This window comes from Ochlerotatus camptorhynchus, unplaced genomic scaffold (genome assembly GCF_037179485.1).
Source record: "Ochlerotatus camptorhynchus isolate MF236.1 unplaced genomic scaffold, CSIRO-AGI_Acam_v1.1 ptg000090l, whole genome shotgun sequence".
Classification (NCBI taxonomy): domain Eukaryota; kingdom Metazoa; phylum Arthropoda; class Insecta; order Diptera; family Culicidae; genus Ochlerotatus; species Ochlerotatus camptorhynchus.
This window is the reverse complement of record NW_027040580.1, coordinates 1,762,922-1,772,670: the sequence shown is the minus strand read 5'-3', so window position 1 is coordinate 1,772,670 and position 9,749 is coordinate 1,762,922. Positions and strand designations below refer to the sequence as shown.

At 41.8% G+C, this 9,749-nt stretch overlaps 1 protein-coding gene across 1 annotated transcript in view; it reads right to left on the bottom strand.

Annotated features, from left to right (window-relative positions):
• Positions 1 to 1,567: 1,567 nt before the first annotated feature.
• stol (stolid) overlaps positions 1,568 to 9,749 on the bottom strand; it is a 214,417-nt gene continuing 206,235 nt past the window's right edge. The window contains exons 4-9 of the mRNA XM_065218619.1: positions 6,031 to 6,268; positions 5,724 to 5,956; positions 5,491 to 5,655; positions 1,911 to 1,991; positions 1,658 to 1,859; positions 1,568 to 1,596 (exon numbers count right to left, since the gene is read on the bottom strand). Coding sequence (XP_065074691.1) covers positions 1,568 to 1,596; positions 1,658 to 1,859; positions 1,911 to 1,991; positions 5,491 to 5,655; positions 5,724 to 5,956; positions 6,031 to 6,268 — 948 coding nt within the window. The remainder of the gene's footprint in view (positions 1,597 to 1,657; positions 1,860 to 1,910; positions 1,992 to 5,490; positions 5,656 to 5,723; positions 5,957 to 6,030; positions 6,269 to 9,749) is intronic.

Genomic DNA, 9,749 nt, shown 5'->3' with positions numbered 1-9,749 from the left:
TTTTGTGTTGAGGCCAATAGATCAAGAATCGGTTCAAAAATTGATTTTTGGGAGCGAGTTGCAGTCTGGGTCTTTTTAGACCCTAATGCATAATACATATGTCACTTTTTTGTAGCGCCACTCCTGAAGGTCGCTGAAAGCTTTATTTTTTCCTTGATTTGTTTTCCGTCGATGTTGTTTTCCGTGCTGAACACCAATGCACAGTGGTTCAAACGGCGAAAAATGTGATCGTGTGAGATTACGCAAAATCTCTTGACTTTAGGTATATAGTGTCTTCAAAGAAGTTTTAAGGCATAATTGGTGCCATCTTTTGACGGTAGCCATTTTGTGATCAATCCCCTAAAAGTGGGATCCAACACTCATTTTTTTATAAAGTTGAGATAGAAGGTTTGTGTATTTAACAAAGTTGTACATTATGTAAATACAAACAACTTTGCTGAAGACATGAACCTTCTATCTTTTTGCTCAATTGATCTATAAAGCGTTTTTTGTGGACGTGCCCCTTAAATCATATATTTTTACCATAACTTTTTCTATAAATTTTTACAGGTTTGCAATGTTGTAAGAACTTCTTTGTATTGTCAAAATACATGTTTTTGTTGAACATTATTTCTCGCTATTTCCTATATACTGGAGATATTTGGGATTTTTCAATAAAAGTGGCCTATTTTTGAACTCAAATATTTCATAAGGTGGCAGATGGTGGCAGATCAAACAACTTACATTTGAAAGTACAACAAAATGCTGCAAAATCATGCCAGAGTTGTCTGTAAAAATTACATAGAAACGTTGTGGTAAAAAAAATTTGATTTAAGAGGCACGTCCACAAAAAAACGCTTTATAGATGAATTGAGCAAAAAGATAGAAGGTTCATGTCTTGAGCAAAGTTGTTTGTATTGTCATAATCTACAACTTTGCTGAATACATAAACCTTCTATCTCAACTTTAAAAAAAATAATTTTGGATCCCACTTTTAGGGGGATTGATCACAAAATGGCTACCGTCAAAAGATGGCGCCAATTATGCCTTAAAACTTCTCTCAAGACACTATATACCTAAAGTCAAAGGATTTTGCGTAATCTCACATGATCACGTTTTTCGCCGTTTGGACCACTGTGCAATGCTACCGACGCCAGGGAGGCAGCTCCCACACCTGGACCCTACCTATCGACCCATCAACTCATAAACCGGGGACCAACGGCTTTACTTCCTCTCCGAAGGAAGGCGTGATCAGAGATGTTATGCCTCTGAACATCCCGGCGGCACCGACTGGGATTGAACCCATGCCTACTGGGGTGAGAGGTAATCACGCTTACCACTACACCACCGGCGCCGCTTCTATGAAAGCTTCATTTGACAGCTAAATGTTCGTGTCCAAAAGTTAGGAAAAGTGAGGTAATTTCAAGTCTCTATCATATTTCGATCGTCTTTAGGACCTTGGCAACCTTCCAGAATGGTCTAGAGCGGTCGTTCAGATTCTGGACAAGCCGTTCGAAACTTTCGTTCCGGTGTGAGACCATTCTGGAAGCAATCACCTTGTTCAAATCGATCATTTCAAGTTTCCTCGCTAGATCGCCGGTTCTTTGGAACTGGCGTCTACGAATATTTCTCAGGCGAATCAAGAGTTGGGTGTGAGAATCAATGGCAATAAACTTACCCCTCACAGGAACTCGTTGGACGCACGCCTTGTCAGCCACCGTTATGGCTTGATGGATTCCCTCCAACGCTCGGTCGATGTCCTCCACAGTTTCAAGCGGGGGGTTGTCGATGATGTGTCTGTCTACCACGCGTCCAAACTGGGCCCAATTAACGCGGTGGTAGTCCTTGCGCAGGCTTGGAGCAGGGGCCACGTTGGAGCCCTGTTCAGCCACAACCGGTTAGTGGTCGGAGCTGAGATCGTTCAAGGTTACCGGCTCGGACAAGCCCGTATTTGTCAGGAACAGGTGTAGCGTCGATGGCTTGCCCGCCGGTGAGATGAATGTTGGCTCGTTCTAGAACCAAACGGAGTACAGCCCATGCTGCGAGTGGTCGAACAGCAGACAACCGTTCTGGTTCTGCTGGTAGTTCCGCCAGGCCTCATGGCGGGCATTCAGATCTCCTCCAACAACAAAGCGGGAACCGGTACGGGTGATGGTGGGGGGGTCTTTCTTGAATTTAGCCGCTAGTCTACTGCTGGCGGCACACTGTTGAGGGCGATGAACTGGACGTATGCAGTCGACGTTTTCACCTCCACACCAAGGGCCTCGATGATAGAGGTGTGAATATGAGACAGACTGATACGATCAAGCTGAATGATGTTGTGGTTCGGCATCCAGTAACTGTCACCGGACTTGAGGTGGGTCTCGTTGAGGAGGCCCACGTCGATGTTATACTTGCGGAGGAAGTCGTCAAGCTCTATGTTTTTTGCTTTTAAGGAGCAAGCGTTCCAGGTGACCATAGCTAGTGGTTTAGACGCCATACTGGATGATTATTGTGGCAGTTACGAAGAGCACCGGTCAAGTTAACAAAAATTTCAATCAGTTCATCCGCTCAGAACAGATCGGGGTTATTGTTTTGCGCTGTTGGTTGTCTCCAGAATCCAGGGGGTGAAGATATTTGCTCAACAGAATCACCACAAGCTTCTTGAGGGGGGGGGGGGCTTGTTGCACCCGTGAATTCGCTTGCCTTTGCTGAGGTGCACGAAGAGACGGAAAATCCTCCGTCCTGAATGCCGGGGTTTTGTCCTTCTTGCATTCTGATTGGTTGTTGGTTGCCACCTGTTTTCGGATTCGTTTGAAGTACTCGCGTTTGGAGCACTATCTGTTGGAACCATGACCGCAGGGCAGTTGGAAGTGGCGTGTTCTTGAGCGCAGTTGCAGCAGCGTGGCTTGATGTTACAGTTGCGGGTACCATGTCCAAAGTTGAGGCACCGCTTGCATTCGTTACAAAGTTACAGCTTTTTTTAAGTGGCGAAGGCTAAACACGTTTTTGGAAGTTTTGTTTATTTTTCTTGGAAAGGAATAATCGCTTCATACCACTTCGTCTCAGACTTTCGGTTGGAAGTGACATTTTAGAGTTATAGTCAGGAATGCTTATTGCCGGGGTAACGGGGGCGTGAATAAGGAACCGCGAATAAGGATACCCACAGCTTAGGGGATTTTCACTAATGGGGGCTGTGGTGGATTATCTCATTTATTTCAATATATAAAGCTATACTGTCTTCGACAAAGTTGTTGTACTGGGATAGACCAACAAGCCTGTGTCATTGTATTCAGGTTTAATTGATAACTACGCCGCTAGAGGCGCTTCACTTTTATGTTACTTATAACGGGCGCAATAATATATGGATCTTAGGTCCAACATAGAATTTTTCATGATCCTCGCCATATAGAAGGTTACTGTCTTGAGCAAAGTTGTTCAAGTGACCAAGTCCTTTCGGATAGTTGCCATATAAGTTCAGAACTCTCTCACTACACAGCGCTAGTGTGCACATGAGCTTTTTATATAAGCTGTATCTCAAAATCCGGGCCATATAGAAGGTTACTGTCTTCAGCAAAGTTGTTCAGGTGATCATGTCCTTTTGTATGGTGTTCATATTAGTTAAGAACTCTCTCACTACACACGAAAGGACTTGATTACCAGCACAACTTTGCTGAAGACAGCAACTTTCTATATGGTCAGGTTCTCGAGATACAGTTTATATAGGAAGTTCACAAGCACAGTAGCGCTGCGTAGTGAGAGAGTTCTGAACTAATATGAACACCATACAAAAGGACATGATCACCTGAACAACTTTGCTGAAGACAGTAACCTTCTATATGGCCAGGATTTTGAGATACAGCTTATATACAAAACTCATGTGCACACTAGTGCTGCGTAGAGCTCTAAACTAATATGGCGACCACAAGGATCACGAAAAATTGTATGTTGGACCTAAGATCCATATATTATTGCGCCCGTCATAAGTAACATAAAAGTGAAGCGCCTCTAGTGGCGTAGTTCTCAATTAAACCTGAACCCAATGACACAATCTTGTTGGTCTATTCCAGTACAACAACTTTGTCGAAGACAGTATAGCTTTATATTTTGAAACAAATGAGATAATCCACCACAGCCCCTATTAGTGAAAATACCATAAGCTGTGGGTATCCTTATTCGCGGATAGCCCGGCAATAAGGATCCGGCAATAAGGGATACTGGCAATAAGGAATCCGTCGATAAGGATTCCTGACTGTATGATTTATTGAAAAATATCGAATACGCCATTTCAAAATTTAGCGAGATTCGAAATGGCAGAATTTTAGCTCATATGTGAATTAATGACCATAGCAAACAATTATGCAATTAATGACCATAGCAAACAATTATGCAAATTAATAGAGATGAACTAGCCAACGGCTAAAAATCTCTCTTATAAAGTAAAAAAAAAATGCAAATCCGAAATAGTCGAGTCGGAAAATTATGTCTTATTAGTGATCATCGCAAACACTTTGGAGGCATAAATATATCAATTTATTATTGCAATAAAGTTTTAAAAAAGGTTCATTTTGGCCATTTGCCCTGACCTCTTGGCACCGTATCTGCTCCATTACCACTCATATTTTGGATTTTCTAATATTTCGGCATTCTGAATCTGAAAGAAATGGTCCCATTTGTAAACTCTGGGGGTCACTACCGTGATCTTTTCTTGTGAGGTTGACCAGGACAGTGTTCAAAAACAAACATTTTCAATTTCAATGAAAGATCGTGTTTATTTATTGAACGCAATCCCTAGTAGCACAATTTTCACAAACCATTTCTTTGTGACAAGTTGCTGTAAATTTTGTATTTTCGTTTCTCAGCTAAAATTTTTCAAAAGTATTAAGTTTTTAGTTTTAACTCATAAACTGCCATGAGCCTCCATTATTCAAAACTAAATATTAAAACATAACATGCTATAATACCTTTAGTCCCAAGACCATGAAAATCATGACCATCGATTATAACAATGTTTTTCAATGTAAAGCCACAATTAAAGAACATATTTATATTTTTTCCTGAAAATTTTATTAATAATCTCTCATTTAACCTTTTAATCCAAACAATCGGTTCAGTGTTTTAAAAGTTATGATTTTTAAAATAATTAAAACTAGGAAAATGCTGAATTTTTGCACCACCCTAACACGGAGAGGGCGAAATAAAAAAATATAGGTCTAGTATTTTTTTCAATATTGAACAAATTACCTATTGAAGCGAAATTATAAGATCCACTATAACTGTTTTCTATGGGATTGCTGAATTATGAGTTTCAAGGAAATCTAAGAGAGTCAAGTCTATTGGTTTTGTTTTTTTTTATCTGGAGTAGCTAAATTTTAATGGTTGATAAAAAAAAACACTCAGAACACCAGTTTTAAAACATTTGAATGTCAAAATTTGTTCCACTTTAGGGGCTGTTCATGAGCCACGCAGACACTTTAGGGGGTTGGGAGTTCTAAAAAAAATGTATTTAAAGATTCAGTCATAAGTACTCACCATTTTTTCCTGGAAGCACGGTACGATCACCCGTGGTTGATCGGCAAATGAAATCAAATTGAAAAAGTCATCGTCTCCCAGCGTGTCCATGATTGCGGAAGCTGTGGCCACTGCTAGCTGATACTCTTTACCACTCATCGATCCCGACGAATCCAGCAAGATCATCTACGTAAATAAGCACAAATATAGAATCTTATTGAGTTTTGATAATAATAACGTTTTGTTTTGCCTACCACATCCTTCGGTGAGGAAGCTGCCTGTATGAACCAATCCTCCGATCGGAAATCGCTGATTTCCTTGCTGCCGTAGGAAGTTTCCGGAGGCCAAGCTGTCCCAGGGAACCGTCTCAGGAAGCCAGTGCTGGAGCCAAAATACTGCCACGACAAAGCCGAGTCCCTCTCGATATTGTTGGCGAAAAGGGGATCCAAATGAGAAGACCACTTAATGGCTGCTTGCGTTTCTGCATCTAACATTGAAGGAAAAATCAAATAAATTGATTGTGAATGAAGGATAAATGGCGAAAGCCACCCATGTCCTTACCGTCAACGTTTAACCCACTCGCCATCAGTACCGAGCTGAGGCTAATATTGACCGGATAGCCCTCGAAGCGCCTCATGTGCCTCAGCAGCATCTGCCGGGAACCCTCAGCCAATCGCCCGTCCGATTGGTACTCGTTTATTCGTCTGGCATCGTAGAACCCATTCCCGTGCGATTTGGACGCACCGGACTCCAGGTCGGACTCGGACAGTGCCGCTTGTTCGGCCGAGTCCATTATTCGCTGTTGGATTTCACCAATGTCATCAACGTGCCAAGCAGAGTGCCATAGATTTGGAGAAAAGGAAAGCAAAAAGTGGAAAATCGCATTAAGTTTAGCTAATCCATTTGCAGTTTTGAAAAGAAAATGCTCCTTTCATGACATACACACACACACCCACACACACTCACTGAACTTTGTGTCCCTTTAGTTCGCATTTTTATTTATCTTTGCTCCACGGAAAAGAGGGAGTATGGGAACATGGTTCAACATGCCTTTTTGCCAATTTTAAATGCATTTCCAAAAATTTCTCGAGGATATATCTAGCAGCAATGCTAATTGAACCATAGAACTAGCAATGCTCATTCACAGATCCTCGAAAAAGAAGTATAAAACGTACTTTAAATTCTAAAAAGTAATTTTGCCCCGGGGGTCCATTTTACCCCAGAAGTCCTTACTACACATGCCATCATGTATGAAAAGCAAACATAGCACTCGATTGAATGAAAACCATTTGTAACTACACACGAGCAGCAGCCAGTATCGGTCTCCGTACCAAGGCATTCAACTTGAAAGCAGCATCCAGCTGGGGAACTACACATGGGGCCGTAGCATAGCTCCAGTAGCATTCCTACATGTCCGATACGGTTGACGAGAGTTGTATTTTTTTACTCCATCCTCTACTCTTCAAATGGAAAAGTTGTGCATCTGGATGAAACTAAACCTACTGTTTTTGTTGTTGATACCTACATACAAGGAATGATGAGCCGAACGGATGCTGATAGATAAAGGTTAAAGAAAGCGTGTAAACATACTATGTTCATATCGTACGGAGCGAACTGCGTCGGCTATTGATCTTAGAAAGCTAACGTTAATCTGTTATCTGAATTCTAGTAATTATTAAAGAAGCTGTTCAGAGGCTACGTAAACAAATTATCTTCATGAATCCCCTAGGACGTATGAAATGCTTATGACCTGTTGATGTAGTTTAACCTACCAAAATAGCGTCGTGGTCCTAGCACCAACTATTTAGTGAACAGTATAAGTTGGAATCGACACACTAGGTGGCACCAGAGTGCAAAAAAAAAACATGCCGATGACCAGATAGAAAGTGAATGTCTTCGGCAAAGTCGAAGTAACACTGATCAATTGTGAACCACATACTGAAGACAAAGGGTGGAACTGTAATTGACTTGAAGGATTTCAAGTGGAAATGGAATTTGGCAGTCAAACAAGTGGGAACAGGGCTCGTTCGAAAGATGATGGGCCGTGTACGAAGAAAAGCTCGAGCTATGGCCTATGTAACACTGAAGCAATGGTCTTACAATCAGCATAACACCTACTAATGTATAGCTGTTACATTGAACAATGAAAACTAAAACGCAATTTTAAACCCCAACAAAATGTTCGTGTCTGGATTTTTTCGTGTTCAAGCCTTAAGTAAAGGGTGACCCACATCAAATTGCATCACGAAAAAAAAAAAACACTGTAGAAAATTACCTTGTTGACCAATCCTTTTCAAACTTTCAGACAATAAAATAATACCCATTAGTAAGCGTTTGGCATATATATTTTATTCAACTTCTATAACATAACCGTACGCTCGTACCTTACGCTTAACTCCACTCATTAGGTTCTGTACAACATCTGGTTGCAGCTTCTTCTGTAGGGAAACCCACTTTTTCTTCATGTCTTCCTCAGATTTGACCTCCTTGGGATGCTTCCGTAGAGCCTGCTTTATAATGGCCCAGTATTTTTTGATGGGTCTTAGTTCCGGTGCGCTGGGGGGGGGGGGGGCGGTTCATGTCCTTGAGTACGAAAGTGACCCCGTTGTCTTCGTACCACTCCAGGACAACATTTGAATAGTGGCACGAAGCTAGATCCGGCCAGAAGATCGTAGGGCCCTCATGTTGCTTCTTTAGACACTCCTTGAGGTAGATCTCTCCGTTTGTAGCAGATTGCTTGACAAATCATTCATTTTTTTGCAAACTTTGAAAGTTTCTGCTGGGCGGTGAAGACCAGTAGCCCCGAAAGCTGCCGGCGTGACGTAAGTCTCATCATCCATGATGAGACAATGAGACTTCACCAGCATCTGGGTGTACAGCAGGCCCGTGACCAGAGCTGCTAAATATCACGGCCGTCATGTGACGATGAGAAAACAGGTCCTCTCACTATTACGATACGAAACTACCTATCATTAGCTTTCTTGTCATTTTTCAATGATCAAGCACTCATGAGAATTATTCTTATGCGGCTTTGACATCAATATTTCTAACTGATTTAGATGAATTTAAGCAAACAACCGTATGTAATCGGTAGAGTGAATATATTCTAAAGATTTCCTCGGTACAAGTAACTTTAATAGTATTAAATGGGCTTGTAATTACGATGATCACAACACTGTGACGTTCTGTCATGACAAAAAATTCGATGAAATTTTGAAGAAAATCTCTATCATCGTTTTCTCATCCAATGATAGTGACAGAAGTATCTCTGTAAATATCGCGTGAGATCTTTCATTGAAAATTACATTTGCCAGCCCTGCCCGTGACTTTCCCACCGTATTTTGCCGTTCGTCACGATTTGGAGCCTTCTGCACTTTGTACGTATGCATTACCTCCCGGCCCTTGGCTCTCTGAACGAAAGACTTGGACAATTTCAACATTTTGGCCACATCCCTGACCGAAGCATTGGGATTCCGCTTCAACGCTTTCACGACACGCTTTTGATTCTGATCACTAATAGAACATCCATTCTGAACGCATTTCTCCTTCCGTTCGATGCTCAGAGTTTCGTAGTAACGTTTAATCACATGACTCACCGTTTACTGCACAATTCCGAGTTGTTTTCCGATGCCCCGATGAGAGAGTTGAGGATTTTCCAGGTGCTTGCGCAAAATCAATTTTTTTTTTCTTTCCTTTATTTAACGTCGGTCTCTGTTCCGCAATCTAGTGCCAATCACCGACGGACATCGATTGCCATCCATTGACGGCAACCGAATGTGCAGGAAGGCAGCTTCCACACCTGCGTAGGATATCGCACCCATTCACAACACACATGGGCCGGGACCAACGGCTTTACTTCCCTTCCGAAGGAAGACGTGACAAGAGATTTTTATGCCTCAGAAAAATCCCACCGACCTCGGCTGGAGATTGAACCCAGACCCATTGGGGTGTTAGAAAGCAGTCACACTTATCACTACACCACCGGCGCCGGCCGCAAAATCAATTCGCGACGTTGCTTTTCGGGTGACGCCATTTTTTTCCAACTTCCGAAAAACTGACAGCGATAAAAATACAGTGTAAACAATACACTCTTAACTACTTCTACCCAAATTTTCAAGAGAAAATACCCGATGCACGGGAAAAAATCCGATCTCCGAACTGAGAAAAATGACTCATGATTTCATGAACATAGCGTATTTTCATGTTATGAAAATACACCATGAATAATATTCATGATATCATGAGCAACTTTTGCGTAACGCAGCAAACATTCCCAAAAT